This window comes from Lactuca saligna, chromosome 5, assembly GCF_052625555.1.
Source record: "Lactuca saligna cultivar CGN05327 chromosome 5, ASM5262555v1, whole genome shotgun sequence".
In the NCBI taxonomy this organism is placed as follows: Eukaryota; Viridiplantae; Streptophyta; class Magnoliopsida; order Asterales; family Asteraceae; genus Lactuca; species Lactuca saligna.
Window position 1 is genome coordinate 52718911 of NC_136421.1, and position 22671 is coordinate 52741581.

A 22671-nucleotide genomic window follows, 5' to 3' on the forward strand; every position below is an offset into this window, starting at 1 on the left:
TAAATTTAAACAACTAATTTAAATAAATATATAGAGAAGAAACTAATGAACTTTAATTTTGAAATTTTGAAATTAAAATGTAATTTAGTTACAGAAATTGATATCCATTTATTACTACAGTTACTGTAATTATTATATTAAAATAATATGTGAATTTAATAAAATAGAAAAACTCATAAAATGACATGTGGAAAAAAATTAAATTAAAATAATCATAACTAGGTGCTGCAAGAAAGCCGGTGATCTGCCCGATTTGCAAGAAAGACATGGATCACGAAAAGGCATTGCGTGGCCACATCCGGTGGCACACACACGAGTAGAGACTATCGGCAAGTAGGGATATTGCCCGGGCGCTTTCTACCAACTTTGCTTCTGGGCAACTCGGTGATGGAGAATAAGGGTCGTCTAAGCGGTTCAAGCTCCTGGATCTTAACCAACCACCACCGCTGGAGGAAGACGACGATGCCTAATCTGATGATGATTTACTTTTCGGGGTGCGTGCATGCATATAAAGGTTTAAGTATTTGAGAACTTTTTGAATTTTGAAGAAAATAAGAAAAATAATAAATTATTATAATTGAAATCTTTTTTTTATCTTTTAAACTTAAGCAAATAATTTAAATAAATAAACAAAAGAAACTAATGAACTTTAGTTTGAAAATTTTGAACTAAAAAGGAAAGTTTCATTAGTGAATTACTGAAATAGTCCCTATGGTTTGGTGAAAATTTGACGTTTGGTCCTCAACTTTTCTTTTGCACTATGATCATCCCTGTGGTTTGATTTTGTTGTGTTTTGTGTCCCTTACATACATAAAATTAGGTATCAAACGTGCAATTTTGACCAAACCATAGGGACGAAAAACACAACGAAATCAAACCATAGGGACGTTCCAAGTGCAAAAAAAAAGTTATGGACCAAACGTAAAATTTTTACTAAACCAAAGGGACGATTTCAGTAATTTACTCTAAGTTCATCAATGAAATTGATATCCATTTATTGCTACATTTGTTGTAATTATTATACTAAAATATTATGTGAATTTAATAAATGAGAATAACTCATAAAATAACATGTGGAAAAAAAAATTATTTCAAAATAACCATAAAATGACATTTCATAAATTAGGGATCAAACGTGCAATTTTCACCAAACCATAGGGACGAAAAACGCAACGAAATCAAATCATAGGGACTTTCCGAGTGCAAAAAAAAAAATTAGGGACCAAACGTAAAATTTTCACTGAACCATAGGGACGATTTCAGTAATTTACTCTAAGTTCATTAATGAAATTGATATGCATTTATTGATACATTTATTGCAATTGTTATACTAAAATATTATGTGAGTTTAATAAAAGAGAATAACTCATAAAATGGCATGTGGAAAATGTTTTATTTCCAAATAACCATAAAATGACATTTCATAAATTTATTGAGAGTCTTATATGTGGAAAAAAAGAGTTTCATTTATTAGAGTAGAAGTAAAAGTGATATATTAGTATTTGAATTCCACCTTTCATATGCATAAATGTGTATAGTTGTTTTAGAATATTAAAATAACAAGATGTTGAAAACAAAATCTAAAAGGTTATAGGTAAGTTATAAAACATATATAGAAACAGGAGGACCATAAATGAAAATTGCATTGAATGGGAACGTATGCAAATATATGCATGGCACAGGAAATCCATCAGTGCAATAATTAGATGATGTATTTGGAAATTCCCTACTTGAACATTTCTTTTAATTTTCGTTTCTAACAATTATAGTTTATGTAACAACTTGCAAATATTAGTTAGAATACTAACAATATATATTTTTTAAAAAGTCCAAATTTGGTAAAATAAATGAAAATAAAAAATATAAAAGTTTGAACTATAAAATTTATATAGTTCGAAAAAATTAAAATAATTTATTATATATACTTGGACCCAAATCCCCCTAGGTGTCCATCTCATATATGTGTAATCACTTCCTGACCTTGAACGATTTTTAAAACCATGGCTTTACCTAATTTTTAATCGGGATTACATATAACACTGGTTGTGAGACCCATGTACTACATGGGTTAATTGATATATATATATATATATATATATATATATATATATATATATATATATATATATATATATATATATATATATATATATATAAAGGTTAAAATACTTTAGATTTTGGAATTTTGAAGAAAATAAGAAAAATAATGAATTATTATAATCGGAATGTTTTTTATCTTTTAAATTTAAACAACTAATTTAAATAAATATATACATAAGAAACTAATGAACTTTAATTTTGAAATTTTGAAATTAAAATGTAAGTTAGATACAGAAATTGATATCCATTTATTACTACAGTTACTGTAATTATTATATTAAAATAATATGTGAATTTAATAAAATAGAAAAACTAATAAAATGACATGTGGAAAAAAAATTAATTCAAAATTATCATAACTAGGTACTGCGAAGAAGGCCGATGATCTGCCCGATTCGCAAGAAAGACATATATCACGAAAAGGCGTCGTGTGGCCAAATGTGGTGGCACACACATGAGGAGAGACTACCCGCGAGTAGGGATATTGCCAGGGCGCTTTCTGCCAACTTTGCTTCTGGGCAATGCGATGATGGAGAACGAGAGCCGTCTAAGTGGTTCAAACTCCCGGATCTTAACCAATCACCACCGCCGGAGGACGACGGCGGTGCCTGATCTGATCATGATTTACTTTTCGGGGGGCGTGCATGCATATAAAAGTTTAAGTATTCGAGAACTTTTTGAATTTTGAACAAAATTAGAAAAATAATAAATTATGATAATAGAAATGTTTTTTATCTTTTAAATTTAAGCAAATAATTTAAATAAATAAACAAAAGAAACTAATGAACTTTAGTTTTGAAATTTTGAAATAAAATGGTAACTTTCATGAGTAAATTACCGAAATAGTCCCTATGGTTTAGTGAAAATTTGACGTTTGGTCCTCAACTTTTATTTTTCACTCTGATCGTCCCTGTGGTTTTATTTTGTAGTGTTGTGTGTCCCTTACGTACATAAAATTAGGGATCAAACTTACAATTTTGACCAAACCATAGGGACGAAAAACGCAACGAAATCAAACCATAGGGACATTTCGGGTGCAAAAAAAGTTAGGGACCAAACGTAAAAATTTAACCGAACCATAGGGATGATTTTAGTAATTTACTCTAAGTTCATTAATAAAATTGATATCCATTTATTGCTACATTTATTGCAATTATTACACTAAAATATTATGTGAATTTAATAAAATAAAATAACTCATAAAATGACATGTGGAAAAAAATTATTTCAAAATAACCATAAAATGACATTTCATAAAGACAAAACTTAAAAAATGGTCCGTGTGGTTTCCGAAAATATCAAGTTTAGTCCCTATGTTCAAAAAACCTCACAGATGGTCCTTGTGGTTTTAGAACTTTTAACATTTGGTCCTTTTCGCTAACTCTGTTAGCTTTTATCCGTTAAGTGAAGGGCAATTCTGTCATTTCACTTCCACACGGACCATTTATGAAGTTTTACCTTATTTTTTAAAAAAAAGAAAAAATTTATAATTATTTAATATTAAAGGGTCCCACCCTTCTCTCTCTCTCTCTCTCTCTCTCTCTCTCTCTCTCCAAAGACATAAATACTTGCTCCAACTCATTTTAGATCACCCTCTTCTGAAAGCAATCATTATTCGCATATCATTCAATTTGAATATCCACCATTTTCGAATAGAATATGCCTTCAGAATCGCCATGTGCTGGCTCTTGACCATTTCGAGTTTAACTCAGGCAAGAAATTAACTATAAAAACTGAAACTTTACGACAAAAAGCATCACCAGTCTCAGCTGTACATATCCACGTAAATTGTGTGTGTTTGTGTGTGTATTTTTCCAATTCGTTTTATCAAATCAAGCGTGTCAATTTGATTGCTGCATCCGTCATCAACAACCCATATGAAGATCCTTTCTCTTTCACTAAGGAAAACCCTAAAATCCAAAATCTAAAACTCAGAAGTCTTGTAATTTACGCTTTTGAATTCTTTATTGGAATGGATATAGACATATGATGATATGGGTATTATAAAGCTTCGATCTTTTTTCAGAAATGGTGTTGAAGAGAGTTGTGGGTTTGATGATGGGTTGTTTAGGAATGAGGTGTTTGCGAATATCAGATCAACCAACAAGACCAGTAACTTCAGAGTGTGATTCACCTACTTCATCAGATATTATCGATTCAATTGATCCAAAAAACGAAAAGTCATCCTCTTCTTCATCAGGTAGAATCAAACTAAGTGATGGAAGATACTTAGCTTACAAAGAACGAGGAGTCCCGAAGAATGAATTGACTTACAGAGTCGTTATTGTACATGGATTCACTAGCAAAAAAGATATGAACTTCATGGCTACCCAAGTACATATTGATCAACCCCTTTTCGTTTTCAATATTGTGTGTGTAGAATGTAGATCTGTGTGTATTTTTAACAGTTTTTGTATCGAAATTTATACCCAGATGTCGTAAATTTCATAAACTAATGGATGAATTGGGGATTTATCTTGTACAATTCGATAGAGCTGGATATGGAGATAGCGACCCAAATCCAAAGTGTTTGTTAAAGAGTGAATCGTCAGATATTCAAGAACTTGCAGACCAATTACAGCTTGGATCCAAATTATATCTCATTGGTGTCTCGATTAGATCATATCCCACATGGAGTTGCATCAAGAACATTCCAGAAAGGTCATAATTTGAGAAGAATTCGAAGTTGAAATTTGAACGTCGTGTAATTTTATTACTGAACATTCCATATGGACCTTCCATCGATATGCAGGTTTCCATTTCTTCCATCGATTTGAAGGATCTCAAACCTTAATTTGCTGGTTTACATGTCTCCATAATCTTCCGGAGGAATGGTGGTAACTGATTTACTCATTTGTGCTCATATGGTCGATCTTATCACATGTCAAAGATGGATACATATGACAAGTGTTTATTTGTATAAAGAGAGAAACTGAGAAAGCATCTGGATTTTCTAGGACGAACATGGACATATAAGAGAGAGAGAGAGAGAGACCCTTTAATTAAATAATTATATATTTTTTTTAAATAGAGAAAACCTCATAAATGGTCCCTGTGTATTGAAATGATGAAAATGCCCCTCACTTAACGGTAGAAAGCTGATGGAGTTAGGCGGAAGCACCATTTGTTAAAAGTTTTGAAACCACAGGGACCATCTGTGAGGTTTTTTGAACTTAGGGATTAAACTTAATATTTTCAGAAACCACAGGGACCATTTTTGAAGTTTTGTCTTTCATAAATTTATTGAGAGTCTGGCATGTAGCAAAAAGAGTTTCATTTTTTAGAGTAGAAGTGATCTACTAGTATTTTAATTCGACCTTTCACATGAATAAATATGTATAGTTGTTTTAGAATATTAAAATAACAAAAAGTTGAAAACAAAATCTAAAAGGTTAAAGGTAAGTTATAAACATATATACAAATACGAGAACCATAAATGAAAATTGCATTGAATGTGAACGTATGCAAATATAGGCATGGCACAGGAAATCCATCAGTGCAATAATTATGTGATGTATTTAGAAATTCCCTATTTGAACATTTCTTGTAATTTTCATTTCTAATAATTGTAGTTTATGTAACAGTTGTAGTTTATAATTTTAGGCATGGTACAGGAAATCCATAAGTGCAATAATTAGGTAATGTATTTGGAAATTCCCTACTTGAACATTTCTTGTAATTTTCGTTTCTAACAATTGTAGTTTATCTAAAAATTGTAGTTTATTGTTCGATGCATTTTCATGCATTCATTTTTGTAGATTTAGTTCATAAAAGTGCATTGCATTTAGGTTTAAACTCATGCATTTTGCATATTCTTCGGGATTTTTAATGATGCAATTCCATTCACACACTTTTTATGATATTTCAGGTACTTTTGAAGGTTGGATCTTGATGGAGGAAGTTAAAAAGAGTTGGAGACAAAGTTTCAGAAGTTTCGGAGCATTGAAAAAAACATAGAATGAAGAAATAAAGAATTTGGCTTCTCAGGAGTTTACACGGCCGTGTAAATGATAGCTTATAATTTACACGGGCCGTGTAAACGTATACACAAGGGCATTCTACTTCGAAGACCTGGAAGAATTAAGCATTCTACTTTTCTTGTTTACACGGCCATGTAAATGGCACCCTTTAATTTACACGGGTCGTGTAAACGTCTCGACAGTTTTAAAGTGGTTTTATCCTCTTATAATTCAGACAATCGGTTTTGTGGGGAGTTAGGTCGGATTTTGGGCAGAGAGGAGATGATTTTTAGAGCTTTTGCAAGTAGATTAACACTTGGAAACACTTTAATTTCCTTTTTGTAAGTCAATTTGAAGTTTAAACTTGTTTGATTTGTAGTTCAACCTAGACATGTGTGGTTGATTTCATTATCATTTCCGAATCTGAATTCTTAAGTATTTGTTGTTAGGTTGTAACTTGAATTTCACTTGAGTTTAACATCTAGTAATCTTTGATTTGATCTTAATCATGTGTTTGGTTGGTTCTCTTTTTCACTTGATCAATGAAGTAGGGTTCTAGTCAATCTAGTTAATCAAATCATGAAATTCGTATATGTTTTATGATTTGATGTTAGTAACACACACTTACTTGGTTGTAATTAGATCAAAATTAGTGTAATCAAAGATTAAATGTTTATATTACCAAGCTTAAGAGGAATGTTAAACATTGTTGGTAATTAATGCAAGAACTTAATGTCATTTAATGATTTTATGCAAGAGCTTATTTGAATTGAATCAATTAAATGAAGTTTAATTTGAAGAGCTTGTTTTGAATAAAATACTTTTGCCAATTTGGATATTAGAGTCTATTAATATCCAACTTACCAACCTAGATTTAACATGAGTTATAATCGTATTACATCTTTCAACATAATACATGTATAAGAGTCAGAATCAGAAATGTACTTCTTTTACTGTATTTTATTACCAATCTTGTTTTATTTATGAAGTTTAATTCAAGTTCAAACACAATCCCCCATTTTAATATTATTTGTATATTGTGTGAAAATATGGCAAGATAAGAAGTCCTGTATTCCTATGGACTGACCCTGCTTACTCTATATTATATTTAGCATATGAAATAGCAGTGATTTGAGCTTTAATAATATTATTTTATCCCATTATTTGTTGGTTTGGCAACCAAACAAATTGGCGCCGTTGCCGGGGATACGGTAGTACTAATTATTTATGCCAAGATCTTATCGCACAGGTACACCTTAACCATTTGATTTGGAGATAAAGAAATCTGGTAAAAAAAGAAGGAAGCAAGCCAGACTTTTAAAGAAACAACAATCCGGAGCTTCTTCATCAAATCCATCAACCCCATCTTCACCAACATCCAAAAGTGTCACCCCACCATCTTCACCTATTCATACCATGGCAGACAACCACAGAGGAAATCAAAATCCTCCACATCCACCACTTGAACAAACCTTTAGACAATGGTCCATTCAAGATGTCACCCAACAACCTTTGTGCATAAATTACCCTGCAGCAATCAACTTTGAACTCAAGTCTGGACTTATCCATTTGTTACCCTCATTTCGTGGTCTTGAGAATGAAGACCCACATAAATTCCTTAAGGAATTTCATGTTGTATGTGTGGGTATGCAGCCACATGAAGTTACAAAAGATCAAATCAAGTTAATGGCATTCCCCTTTGCTTTACAAGATTCAGCCAAGGAGTGGTTATATGACTTACCACCGAGGTCATTCACAACATGGAATGAACTTGCAAGGATGTTTCTGGATAAATATTTTCCATAAATGAGAGCTTCAGCTTTACGCAGATAGATAATTGGTATCAAGCAACAAAAGAGAGAAGCCTTGCGTACTTATTGGGAATGGTTCAAGAAATTGTGCTCAAAATGTCCACAACATGGGATTACCGAATATCAGTTGTTGCAGTATTTTTGTGAAGGAATGTCATCTTGGGATAGGAGATTACTTAATGCATCAAGTGGCGGATCTATAGCTGATAAGACTCCAACAGAAATTAGAGTTCTTATCAAGAACATGACAGAAGAGTCCAAGCATACAGTCCAAGAAGAAGAATGGTACAGTGATGCACCAAGAGGGGTGAAAGAAATTTCTACTCCAAAAATTGAAAGTCAACTTTCTGAGTTGACTAAAGTAGTGATGATGCTTGCAAAAGACAAGGGCATGCAACCACCAATAGTTAGACCTTGTGGTATTTGTACACAAGTTGGACATCCCACTGATATGTTCCCCATGTTACAAGAAGATGTAGAACCAGTTCAAGCTATGGGATTTTCAAGTCAACAACAAGGAAACTTCCAGCCAAGAAGCAATCAAAATTGGCATCAACCTAATACCAATTTTCAGCCAAGACCACCACCTTATCAACCAAGACCCCCATTTCAAAATCAAATGCAACACCAACAAAATTATCAACCACATTTCCAGTCAACTCAACCTCCTCATCAATCTCAATACCAACCTCAAAACATGCATCAAGGAAGTAGTTCAAGCGGATCGAGAATGTCTTTGGAAGATATTGTTAAGAGTTTAGCCACAAGTACTCAAACCTTTCAAAATGAAACCAAAGCGAGCATCAAGACTTTGGAGCAACAAATGACTCAACTCGCCACTTCTGTGAGTAAATTGGAGTCACAAGGCAAACTACCCGCGCAAACCGAGAAGAATCCAAAACATAGTGCATGTGCCATCACTTTGAGGAATGGCAAAGAATATTAAGTTCCTAAAATTATTGAAGAAGAAGAAGAGATGGAACTAGAGAAAGAAGAAGAGAAGTCAAAAACACCTTCCAAGCAAGTTCCTATTGAAGCAAAAGTCACTCCTCCTCCATTTCCCTCAAGAATAAGCAAGTCAAAGCGTGAAAGGGAAGACAATGAAATCATGAAGATGTTTAGGAAGGTTGAGGTAAATATTCCTCTTATTGATGCCATCAAACAAGTCCCAAGATATGCTAAATTCCTTAAGGAATTATGCACATCTAAGAAAAGACTGAAAGGGAATGAAACTGTCAAAGTAGGAGAAAATGTGTCTGCAGTGTTACAAAAAAGACTACCTCAAAAATGTAAGGATCCGGGTGTTTTCACGGTTCCTTGAAAATTAGGTAATCTTCATGTTCCACTAGCTATGCTAGACCTTGGAGCTTCTATCAATGTTTTTCCATATTCCATCTTTAAAATTTAAATATTGGCACATTAAAGAAGACCGGGGTAATCATTCAATTGGCTGATAGATCTTTAGTACATCCCAAAGGTGTGCTAGAAGATGTGTTAGTCCAAGTGAATGAACTAGTGTTTCCAGCAGATTTTTATGTCCTTGACATGGATGATGATGACTCACCAAATTTGAGTTCAATTCTCCTAGGAAGACCCTTTTTGAAAATAGCCAGGATGAAAATTGATGTTTATGATGGTACATTGTCCATGGAATTTGATGGGGAAGTGATAAATTTCAATATTTATGATGCTATGAGATATCCAAGTGATATTTCATCTTTGAGTTTTGTGGATGTCATTGAACCATTGACATATCAGTGTTTGATTTGTCTAATCTGGATGTGTTAGCTCTTATTTTAGACAGGAATCTTCAAAAGGAAAGAGTGGAAAAACATGCCAATCAATTTATAATTGATAAAGAGATTATGGAGGTTGTGTCTTGCATGGATGAGAAGAAGAAAATGAGGTTTGATGTTCCAAAGCTGAAAATACCAATGTCTAATGAGAAACTTGTTCCTTCTATTGTGTAGGCACCAGAATTGGAGCTCAAAACTTTACCTGAGCATCTCAAGTACGCATATCTTGGAGACAAAGAAACTTTGCTAGTGATCATTTCCACCAAGTTGTCAACTAAAGAAGAGGAAGAACTTATCACCACTTTGAAGGAATATAACGAAGCAATTGGGTAGACTATAGCCGACATCAAAGGGCTAAGTCCTTCGCTTTGCATGCATAAAATCCTTATGGAAGAAGATTACAAGCCTTCCCGAGAAGCTCAAAGGCGTTTGAATCCTCTAATGATGGAGGTTGTGAAAAAGGAGATTTTGAAGTTGTTGAATGCGGGGATGATTTATCCAATATCAGATAGTAAGTGGGTAAGTCCGGTTCAAGTTGTGCCGAAGAAGATAGGTATTACCGTTACTAAGAATGACCAAGGTGAGTTAGTCCCCACCCATGTGCAAAACGGGTGGAGAGTCTGCATTGATTATAGAAGACTCAATTCCTCAACCCGGAAATACCATTTCCCACTTCCCTTCATTGATCAAATGTTGGAAAGGTTAGCAGGAAAAACACATTATTGTTGCTTGGATGGATATTCCAGTTTCCATCAAATACCTGTTGCACCCGAGGACCAAGAAAAAACTACTTTCACATGTCCTTTCGGAACATTTGCATATAGGCGAATGCCTTTTGGGCTTTGCAATGCTCCAGCCACTTTTCAAAGGTGCATGGTATGTATTTTTTCAGAATTTGTTGAGGAAATCGTTGAAGTTTTTATGGACGACTTCATAGTTTATGGTAATTATTTTCATGAGTGTTTGGGTAATTTGGAAAAGATTTGGCAAAGATGTATTGAGACCAATCTTGTTTTGAATTATGAGAAGTGTCACTTTATGGTTGAAAAAGGTCTCATACTAGGTCATATTGTGTCTTCTAAGGGTCTAGAAGTGGACAAAGCAAAAATAGATGTCATAAAATTTTTACCTTATCCCACTTGTGTTCGTGAGGTGCACTCATTTCTTGGTCATGCAGGATTTTATAGAAGGTTTATCAAAGATTTTTCCAAGATATCTCGTCCCATGTGTGAGATCTTACAAAAAGATGCAGAATTCGAATTTTCTAGAGAGTGCAAGCAAGCTTTTGATCAGTTGAAAGAGTTGTTGATAACAACACCAATACTTCAATCACCAGATTGGAGTTTGCCTTTTGAAATCATGTGTGATGCCAGCAATCATGCAGTTGGTGCAGTGTTAGGGCAACGAAAAGACCGTGTTCCTAATGTCATTTATTATGCCTCAAAAACACTTGATAGTGCAAAAGCAACTATTCAACAACTGAAAAAGAATTGTTATCTATTGTCTTTGCTTTAGACAAATTTCGTCAATACCTGCTAGGTTCTAAAGTCATTGTTTATTCTGATCATGCAGCTATTAGGTATCTACTTGCAAAGAAGGACTCGAAGCCTAGACTCATTCGATGGGTATTACTCTTGCAAGAGTTTGACATTGAAATCAAAGACAAGAGCAGAAAGTCAAATCTTGTAGCTGATCATCTTAGCAGGATTGTTTCTCCCGATGACTCAATTCCCATTCATGATGAATTTCCCGATGAGAACCTATTTTCAGCAAAAGTTGCCCCGTGGTATGCCGATATTGTGAATTACATCGTTATAAATCAATTTCCACCAAATTTGACTCGATGGCAAAAAGATAAGATCAAGAAAGAAGACAAGAGGTATGTTTGGGATGAGCCATATTTGTGGAAATACTGTGCTGACCAAATGATTAGACGATCTGTGGATCAATATGAGGTACCTTCTATCTTAACATTTTGTCACTCTTATGCCTGTGGAGGATACTTTGGTCCTCAAAGGACTGCAAGAAAAGTTTTAGAGAGTGGATTTTATTGGCCAAGTATTTTCCATGACTCTTATGTCTTTTGTTCAAGTTGTGATAAATGTCAACAGATGGGCTCTTTTGTAACAACGTAAATTTAAAAAAAAATCATTTTTGTAAACATCAAAAACCATCGATTAATATTCCAAATTCAAATGTGAACAATATTATCATACCAAAATACATCCCAATGATCATAAAATAGTTTTTCTCCGACAATGTGTACGATCATGTCGGCGCCTTCCCACAGTCCTCGCTAGTACTTGAAACACATAACACAACAACTGTAAGCATAAATGCTTAGTGAGTTCCCCAAAATACAACTTACGCACATACACCTTTCCAGACCCTGACCTTCCGGTCCATGTGTCTCAGGGGACCCTGACATACCAAAATACATCCCAAAATACATCCCAGCGAACATGTTGCGGTCCTACCCACGTCAACCTTACAGTCCACATCACAACGCCTTCCGGCCCATAACATGTTCGCCTTCCGGCCCATAAAATAATGCCTTTCGGCCCATATCAAGCATATCATACATGGCACATATAAACGATTAACTTATCACATACAATACATATATTTCATAACATATCCGACCTTCCGGTCACACAATAAAAATCCTTCCGGGTACAGTTTAGTGAGAAAACTCACCTCGTGGAAAGTCTAAGATCTCGCGTACTCGCTATCTCCAAATCCCAACGACGACCCTACCTCGCTTAATAATAAAAATATCATTTAATAATCAAAGACTTCCACAACTAACACTTTACCTTTATCATCATTCCTCAGAGAGTAAAAGACCATTTCACCCTTCCTTGACCTAAAGTCCTCATGTTAACCAAAACCCTAAAAGTCAACAAAAGTCAACCCTGTGAGTACGCGGGGCGTACTGCTAGATGTACGCGGGGCGTACATCGCCAACCCATGGATCGGGGTCTCCACCCAGTACGCTGCGCGTACTGGAAGTTACGCCCAGCGTAACCATTGGATCCTAACACCCTTCATTTCTTGTCTTAATCGGTTAAGCCATTACTCTAACTTCTAGATCCGACTCTGTTAATGTGTCTAAACCCATAAAGTCGAGACCTTTAAGCCTTGGCATGGCTGTAAAGGGTCCAACACTTCTTAACAACATTCTATTCCAACTCAAGGACCTAGATCTCATGCATGGTGCAATATTCACGTCCAAGATGTCATTTTTATGAGTCTGCAACTCCAATAGATCAGAAGTATGGAGGATCTAAGCTTATGGAGGCCATTTGCACAAATAGTCTCCACCTTTGGGACTAAAACCCTAGAAAATGGTACTTGAAGCATATAACATGAACCAAGTGACAAGATTCGAACTTTTTACCTGATAATGAAGCTTTAACCCATGCAAAGCTTAGATCTACACTTGAACACCACTTCTAGTCTTTCCAATGAGCTCTTCTTATCCTTTGCAACCTTGGAATGGCACCACCAAGCTTAGTATACACACAAAATGGCTAAAGAACGAATGCCCACTCTTCTTAGGGTTTCTCTCTAAGGGATGGTGGCTGAGAAGTCCAGCCACACATTCCTTTTATAGCCCTCCAAAGGAATTGGGGTTTTTAGATCTCGACCAGTTACGCCAAGCGTAACCTTGGGTACGCCCAGCGTACCTGAGGGTGAACGCGTCCAAAAGAGGCGCGCGAGTACGCACAGCGTACTCGCTTATCATGAAAACCCTAAAATGACAACATAACCGAGATGCAGGGCCAAATAGAAGAATACCTGGATTTCAGGTTGTTACATCTTTAAGCTCAAATAATCAAATGCCCCTTAATCCCATATTAGTTTGTGAAATTTTTGATGTTTGGGGGATTGATTTTATGGGGCCTTTTCCATCATCTTCGGGTTTTATTTATATTCTTTTGGCTGTGGACTATGTTTCTAAGTGGGTGGAAGCAAAGGCTACCTGTACTAACAATTCAAATGTTGTGATAGATTTCTTGAAGGCCAACATTTTTTCCAGATTTGGTGTTCCAAAAGCCTTGATCAGTGATCGTGGTACACATTTTTGAAATCGTATGCTTAGGAGTGTTTTGAAGAAATATGTTGTCACTCATAAAGTTTCCATAGCATACCACCCACAAACAAATGGACAAGCTGAGGTGAGCAATCGACAAATCAAGGGTATTTTGGAGAAAACTGTGAATACAACAAGGAAAGATTGGAGTACACGCCTTGATGATGCTTTGTGGGCATAGCGCACTGCATACAAAACTCCAATTGGAATGTCTCCATACCGTATTGTTTTTGGAAAGTCGTGTCAATTACCCGTTGAGTTGGAAGATAGGGCCTATTGGGCGATCAAGGAGTTCAACATGGATTTAAGCGAATCGGGAAAGAAGAGGAAGTTGGACATACAAGAACTTGAGGAAATCCGCAATTAAGCGTATGAGAATGAGGTTTTTTATAAGGAAAAGACCAAAGCATTCCATGACAAGATGATTACATGCACGGTATTTCACAAAGGTCAAAAGATACTACGTTACCATTCACGTTTTAAATTGATTCCTGGTAAATTAAGGTCCCGTTGGGTGGGACCATTTGTTGTCACTAATGTTTTTGAGCATGGTGCAATAGAAATAACAAGTGAGAAAACCGGGAAAATTTTTAAGGTAAATGGTCATCATTTGAAGCCTTATTACAAAGGATTTCAAGTCCATAATGAAGAAGTGGAGGAAGTAATGGATCCAAATTATCAAGATTGATAAATAGTTGGGGTCCAAGTCGAGCCAACGATATTAAAAAGGGGCGGCTAACCGGGAGGCAACCCGGGGGTATTTTTGTCATTTCTTATATTTTCATTGTATTTTCTTTGTTTTCAAACTTCCAAGCTGTTTTTCATGCTAAAATAGGGTAAAAAATCATTTTCCGAGCAGTAGAGATTTAGCGGGTTGCAAATACACAAAGTGAAAAAATCAAAATTTTTTGGCCTTTACAGGAGTTTACATGGCCGTGTAAATGTATACCTAAAATTTACACGGGTCGTGTAAACGACCAGGCAGCTAATTTCAGGATCTTCATTTACACGGCCGTGTAAATCCCCCCCCCCCCCCCCCCCTTTAGTTTACACGGGTCGTGTAAACGTAAAACACAGATCTAGTCGATTTTAAGGCTATAATTTGATTTTTTAACTCATTGTTCTCTCAATACCTGCGATTCCCTCTTCCCCTTACTGCCCCTTCGAAAAAACCCTTCGAAATACTCAATCTTCCTCAATTTTGCATCAAAAATCAAGCTCCAAGGTATGAAATTCTTCTCTTTTCTTCATCTTCTTTATCTTCCACCTCTATTCTACCCTTTTCATGGCTAATTTTGGGGTTTTTGAGCAAAACCCTAGAATTTTTGAACTTCAAATCTCGACCTAGTTCTTGAAATTTCTTGTAGGATAAGCTTGGGGAAGCATTGGATATCATCATACCACCATTATGAAGCACAAATTGGTACAATTGTTCCAAACTCTTACTTTGTGCATTTAGATAGAACCATATTCTTTTTTTGGGTGATTTTTGGTGGATCTTGCTAGTTCTTGTGCTTCAATTGTCATAAATTGTGTGCAATATTTTGTTGATTCATTTGGGTTATGGCTTCCCGAGGTAAAAGGCATTGAGTTGGAACTTCACATGATGAATAAGACCCACATGCCATGGACAACCCTTATGAATTTGGTCTTATTTTTGAGACCAATCGACAGGAAATCTTGTATGCAAATCTTGTTACAAGAACAATGGGTGCTCAAAAATTTGTGGAGATCCAAGCCCTCAAAGATTTACACATCTACAAGGGTGTCCACAAGCTCTTTAAAAATGTAGGATGGGAGGGTCTTTTGAATCTTCATGCAGTTAGTTACCAAACACCGATGTTGGAACTTTTGTCTTCCATTACCTTTTACTATCAAACCCATCTCCTGACTTTCTGTTTGCTCAATCAAACCCATCAGTTTCATGCTGACATCCTTTGTGATATGATTGGTTCTCCCAAAGCAAGAAGGGATGTATACACAACAAAGGGTAGAAAAATGTCATTTTTGAGTAAGACTGTGCAAATTTTTGGAGGAACATCTCTTGTGAGAATGAGTACTAGTCAGGCATTGCCAAAGCTTCTAGCATTATCCATCTGGTCTTAAAAGTCGCCCACTGGATCATTGCTTCTCTCTTATTCCCTCAAGAAGATATTAGCAAGGCTAATAAGAAAGAGCTAGAAGTCTTGTGGTGTATGGTCAACAAGCCTGCAGAAGTCCCTCATTTTGGATGTTGGGTGATTCAGAAAATGCTCAGAAGTGCTACGAGCAATGGTGGGCAGTTGCATTGTGGAGGCATGGTTTCTATTATTGCTGAGCATCTTGGCCTCCATCTACCCAATAACCCAACAAACATAGTCATGGGCCGTATTCGTCTATCAATTGATATTATGGAAACAATGAATCTCTTCCATCGCCTTCCCACTAGGGATGTTCATTGGACAGTAGATGGGAAAGAGTATCTGCGCATAGACAACAGAAACAAGAAGATACAAAATTTAGCCAATGACATTCCATCAACCACTTGGAAACTCAGATCCAACTTAGGTGTTACAGTAGATCTTAGTCCTCCACCCTCTCCTCCTCCTGCTCCTACTGTTGGTGCCTCTAGCTCATCTCGCCCTATTCCTTTTTCTGAACACAATCTTTATATGGACGAATTTGCACGTTTGAACCATCATTACACCAGTCTACAACAGAAATTCGGGGAAATTTATACGGGTGTCGCTGAAATCACTTTTGATTTTCAGGACTACCGTAACTTGCAAGAAGAGCATTGGGCCCAAAAAGAGTTGCGGCGGGCTGAACAAGATCAAATATGGGCTGCTCAAGAGTAGCACAACCGCAACATTCATCATCTGCTGAGCGATATCCATAGAGTTCTTGTGCTCCCCATACAGCCACAGCAGTTATCAGCATCCCAACCCCAATGGCCTCCCTATTATCCTACAGATTACACTTCACAGTTCACTCCATATCCTCCGCCCGGTCCTCAATAGGATGGCTACGCCTCTCTCCAAGCATCGAGGACGATGCTTATTTTAAGCTTGGGGAGGGGAATCCATCCATGCATTATCCTGTTGCATGTAGGTTGCATGTAGTTTTGTACATATTGCATTAATTTTCATTTCATTTTCTTTTTCATATTTTTTCTGCATGGAAAATTTTTCAAAAACCAAAAAGATTTTCTTTCTATTCTAATTTTTATTATTTTCTTTGCATTTTGTTTGCATCTAAATTTTTGCATTGCATTCATTGCATAATTATTTTAAAAAAAACAAAAAAAAAAATGATCCAATCCCAAACAACCGAATCTTTTCAAAACAGTTGAGCTGGTAAATGAGTTACGTGCTTTGAAATTGGCTTGATCTTTTTATTGAAAAATCTAAAAGAAAGTTAATCACACACGAACACACCTCCCGAAGCTACTTGTGTAAAACAGAAAATGAGAAAATTGTCAACATTAGAGCATAACAGCAGGTATGAGTCGATTCTTTAGGACATATGACCGGTCTTATGAGTAGTAATGCTCAATTGAACTTAAAATGCCAAATTCAAAATTTCATAAAGAGAATGCAAAATCTCAATGTCCTGCCTTCCATCGCTCTTAAAAGTCCTTTCTACTCATTCCCTTTTATATACCCTGCTTGGGGACACAACTTTGAACTATACTTACGGGTCTTTGCATGTTAACCTTTAGTCCCTTGAAAAATGTCTTAGAAGTCCTCAGGTAATAGACCGTGAGATGTCCCACAATAGAAAAGTCAAGGACGAAAATATAAAGAAATTGGCCAAATTAATTAATTAATAAGAGTGTTATGTGTTAACTTAGTTATTTGTATATGTGTTACTTAAGTAAAAAATAATAATAAAAAAATTAATAATAAAAAATAATAATAATAATAAAACTATTATTAAGTTAATCTGTGACCTTTGGGATTCGAACAAGTAAACTCTAAGGGGTGTTTTACACCTAATCGCCTAAAGCTAAATTGTTTGGGACTGGTTGAGTTGAAAATTCGTTACACGGGTTCCATAGAAAGTCATGAACTTGATAATAGCAAATAAAGCTAATTTGTGGCCTTTGAGGTTCGGGCAAGTAAACTCGAGGGATCTCTTTAAATCTAGCACACTAAGGTCATTTGATTTGGATGTGTTGGTTGGAAGCCCGTCACACGGATTTCAAAGAAAGCCATGAGCTTTATTTGTAAAAAAAATGTAATTAGGAAGTTTGTATATAATTGTGTTTATAGTTTAATTGAATATTGTGTTTAGGAAAATACTTGGTTGTCAAAAGATTCCCTTGGACTTGGATTTGAACTTATGACTTTGGACTGAATGTTAATTACTTCGCTGGTGTAAGTGGTTTGAAGTTTGTAACCAATCTGGATAAATATTAGGGAATTTTTAGAAAAGATTTTTCAGAAAAAGATTGTTGTTGACCAACAAATAGCTGGAATTGGACATTGTTATATTTTATGAAACAAAGATGGTTGAGCATGTTTTGTCACATATAAGTTCACGAGAGTAAGACCATAATTTGTTCCAAGAATTGACTTGATGATATTGAAAAGGAATAAATGTTGTGATCTTTGATTATATTGAGTTGTACTAGGGAGTGGCCAAAGTCTTGTTTCTATTATCATATAATATTTTGAGACTAAAACCAAGTTAACTCAAGGCATGATAGGTACATTCTCAACTATGGTACACAACAAGCTAATTAGGTTGGATCTTTTCATATTTTTTTGATTTCATGCATTAAGTTTCAAATAGTTTTAACTTTAATTTTCTCTTCTTCTCTTCTATTTTATTTTCTCCAGTTTAAATCTTCTTGTTCTTTCTTGAGGAAAAGAAAGGTTCAAGCTTGGGGAGATTTGTTAGATGCATTTCATGCATTCATTTTTGTAGATTTAGTTCATAAAAGTGCATTGCATTTAGGTTTAAACTCATGCATTTTGCATATTCTTCGGGATTTTTCATGATGCAATTCCATTCACACACTTTTATGATATTTCAGGGCTTTTGAAGGTTGGACCTTGATGGAGGAAGTTAAAAAGAGTTGGAGACAAAGTTTCAGAAGTTTTGGAGCATTGAAGAAAAGAGAGAATGAAGAAATAAAGAATTTGGCTTCTCAGGAGTTTACACGGCCGTGTAAATGATAGCTTATAATTTACACGGGCCGTGTAAACGAATACACAAGGGCATTCTAGTTCGAAGACCTGGAAGAATTAAGCATTCTACTTTTCTTGTTTACACGGCCGTGTAAATGGCATCCTTTAATTTACACAGTCCGTGTAAACGTCTCGACAATTTTAAAGTGGTTTTATCCTCTTATAATTCTGACAATCGGTTTTGTAGGGTGTTAGGTCGGATTTTGGGCAGAGTGGAGATGATTTTTAGAGCTTTTGCAAGTAGATTAACACTTGGAAACACTTTAATTTCCTTTTTGTAAGTCAATTTGAAGTTTAAACTTGTTTGATTTGTAGTTCAACCTAGACATGTGTGGTTTATTTCATTATCATTTCCGAATCTGAATTCTTAAGTATTTGTTGTTAGGTTGTAACTTGAATTTGATCTGTGTTTAACATCTAGTAATATTTGATTTGATCTTAATCATGTGTTTGGTTGGTTCTCTTTTTCACTTGATCAATGAACTAGGGTTCTAGTCAATCTAGTTAATCAAATCATGAAATTCGTATATGTTTTATGATTTGATGTTAGTAACACACACTTACTTGGTTGTAATTATATCAAAATTAGTGTAATCAAAGATTAAATGTTTATATTCCCAAGTTTAAGAGGAATGTTAAACATTGTTGGTAATTAATGCAAGAACTTAATGTCATTTAATGATTTGATGCAAGAGCTTATTTGAATTGAATCAATTAAATGAAGTTTTATTTGAAGAGCTTGTTTTGAATAAAATACTTTTGCCAATTTGGATATTAGAATCTATTAATATCCAACTTACCAACCTAGATTTAACATGAGTTAAAATCATATTACGTCTTTCAACATAATACATGTATAAGAGTCAGAATCGGAAATGTACTTCTTTTACTGTATTTTATTACCAATCTTGTTTTATTTATGAAGTTTAATTCAAGTTCAAACACAATCCCCCATTTTAATATTATTTGTATATTGTGTGAAAATATGGCAAGATAAGAAGTCCTGTATTCCTATGGACTGACCCTGCTTACTCTATATTATATTTAGCATATTAAATAGCAGTGATTTGAGCTTTAATAATATAATTTTATCCCATTATTTGTTGGTTTGACAACCAAACATTTATGTAACATTTCTTGAATATTGTGTGAATTTAATAAAATAGAATAACTCATAAAATGACATGTGTAAAAAATTATTTCAAGATAACCATAAAATGACATTTCATAAATTTATTGATAGTTTGGTATGTGGCAAAAAGAGTTTCATTTATTAGAGTAGAAGTGATATACTAGTATTTTAATTCGACATTTCACATGCATAAATGTGTATAGTTTTTTTAGAATATTAAAATAACAAAAAGTTGAAAACAAAATCTAAAAGGTTAAAGGTAAGTTATAAAACATATATACAAATAGGAGGATCATAAATGAAAATTGCATTGAATGTGAACGTATGCAAATATAGGCATGGCACAAGAAATCCATCAGTGCAATAATTAGGTGATGTATTTGGAAATTCCCTACTTGAACATTTCTTGTAATTTTCGTTTCTAACAATTGTAGTTTATGTAACAGCTTGCAAATATTACTTAGAATACTAACAATATTTTTTTTAAAAAAAAGTCCAAATTTTGTAAAATAAATGAAAAAAAAAATTCAAAAGTTTGAACGATAAAATTTATACAGTTGGAAAAAATTAAAATAATTTATTATATATACTTGGACCCAAATCCCCATAGGAGTCCATCTCATATATGTTGAATCACTCATGGCCTTTAACGATTGTTAAAACCATGGCTTAATATTTAAGATTTATGAATTTTGAAGAAAATAAGAAAAATAATAAAGTATTATAATCGAAATGTTTTTATCTTTTGAATTTAAACAACTAATTTATATAAATATATACAGAAGAAACTAATGAACTTTAATTTGGAAATTTTGAAATTAAAATGTAAGTTACTTACTGAAATTTATATCCATTTATTACTACACTTAATGTCATTATTATATTAAAATAATATGTGAATTTAATAAAATATAAAAACTCATAAAATAACATGTGGAAAAAAATTAATTCAAAATAATCATAACTAGGTACTGCAAGAAGGCCGATGATCTGTCCGATTTGACAGAAAGACATGTATCACGAAAAGGCGTTGTGTGGCCAAATCCAGTGTCACACACAGGAGGAGAGACTAGTGGCTAGTAGGGATATTGCGAGGGTGCTTTCTACCAACTTTGTTTATGGGCAACGCAGTGATGGATAACAAGGGCCGTCTAAGCGGTTCAAACTCCCAGATCTTAACCAAGCACTACCGTCGGAGGACGACGACGGTGGCTGATCTGATCATGATTTAATTTTCGGGAGGCGTGCATGCATATAAAGAAACTAATGAACTTTAATTTGGAAATTTTGAAATTAAAATGTAAGTTACTTACTGAAATTGATATCCATTTATTACTACACTTACTGCAATTATTATATTAAAATAATATGTGAATTTAATAAAATAGGAAAAACTCATAAAATGACATGTGGAAAAAAATTAATTCAAAATAATCATAACTAGGTACTGCAAGAAGGCCGATGATCGGCCCGATTTGCAAGAAAGACATGTATCACGAAAAGGCATTGTGTGGCTAAATCTGGTGTCACACAGGAGGAGAGACTAGTGACTAGTAGGGATATTGCCAGGGCGCTTTTTGCTAACTTTGTTTATGGGCAACGCGGTGATCGGAGAACAAGGGCCGTCTAAGCGATTCAAACTCCTAGATCTTAACCAACCACCACCGCCGGAGGACGACGACGGAGCCTGATCTTATCATGATTTACTTTTCAGGCGGCGTGCATGCACATAAAGGTTTAAGTATTTGAGTACTTTTTGAATTTTTAAGAAAATAATAAAAATAATAAATTATTATAATTTAAATGTTTTTTATCTTTTAAACTTAAGCAAATAATTTAAATAAATAAACAAAAGAAACAAATGAACTTTACTTTGGAAATTTTGAAATAAGAAGGTAAGTTTCTTGAGTAAATTACTGAAATAGTCCCTATGGTTTGGTGAAAATTTCACGTTTGGTCCTCAACTTTTCTTTTACACTCTCATCGTCCCTATGGTTTGACTTTGTTGTGTATTGCGTCCCTTACATACATAAAATTAGGGATCAAACGTGCAATTTTGACCAAACCATAGGGAACAAAAACGCAACGAAATCAAACCATAGGGACATTCCGAGTGCAAAAAAAAAAGTTATGGACCAAACGTAAAATTTTGACCGAATCATAGGGACGATTTCAGTAATTTACTCTAAGTTCATCAATGAAATTGATATATATATATATATATATATATATATATATATATATATATATATATATATATATATATATATATATATATATATATATATATATATATATATATATAAGGTTCAAATATTTAAGATTTTTGAATTTTGAAGAAAATAAAAAAAATAATGAACTATTATAATCGAAATGTTTTTTATCTTTTAAATTTAAACAACTAATTTAAATAAATTAACAGAAAAACTAATGAAATTTAATTTGGAAATTTTGAAATTATAACGTAAGTTACTTGATGAAATTGATGTCCGTTTATTACTACATTTACTGCAATTATTATATTAAAATATTATGTGAATTTAATAAAACAGAAAAACTTATAAAATGACATGTAGAAAAAAAAAATTTACTCTAAGTTAGGA

General features: G+C 34.2%; 2 protein-coding genes across 2 annotated transcripts; both read left to right on the forward strand.

Moving 5' to 3' along the window:
- The first annotated feature begins 4128 nt into the window (after window positions 1-4128).
- LOC145045283 (uncharacterized) lies at window positions 4129-4768 on the forward strand. The gene is made up of 2 exons (XM_078993620.1): window positions 4129-4434; window positions 4481-4768. The coding sequence occupies exons 1-2, from the start codon at window positions 4129-4131 to the stop codon at window positions 4766-4768; spliced, it is 594 nt and encodes a 197-aa protein (XP_078849746.1).
- A 4078-nt stretch (window positions 4769-8846) lies between these two features.
- Window positions 8847-9999, forward strand: LOC145045284 (uncharacterized). The gene is made up of 4 exons (XM_078993621.1): window positions 8847-9182; window positions 9296-9506; window positions 9629-9741; window positions 9841-9999. Exons 1-4 carry the CDS (start codon window positions 8847-8849, stop codon window positions 9997-9999), a joined length of 819 nt encoding a protein of 272 aa, XP_078849747.1.
- The last annotated feature ends 12672 nt before the right edge of the window (window positions 10000-22671 follow it).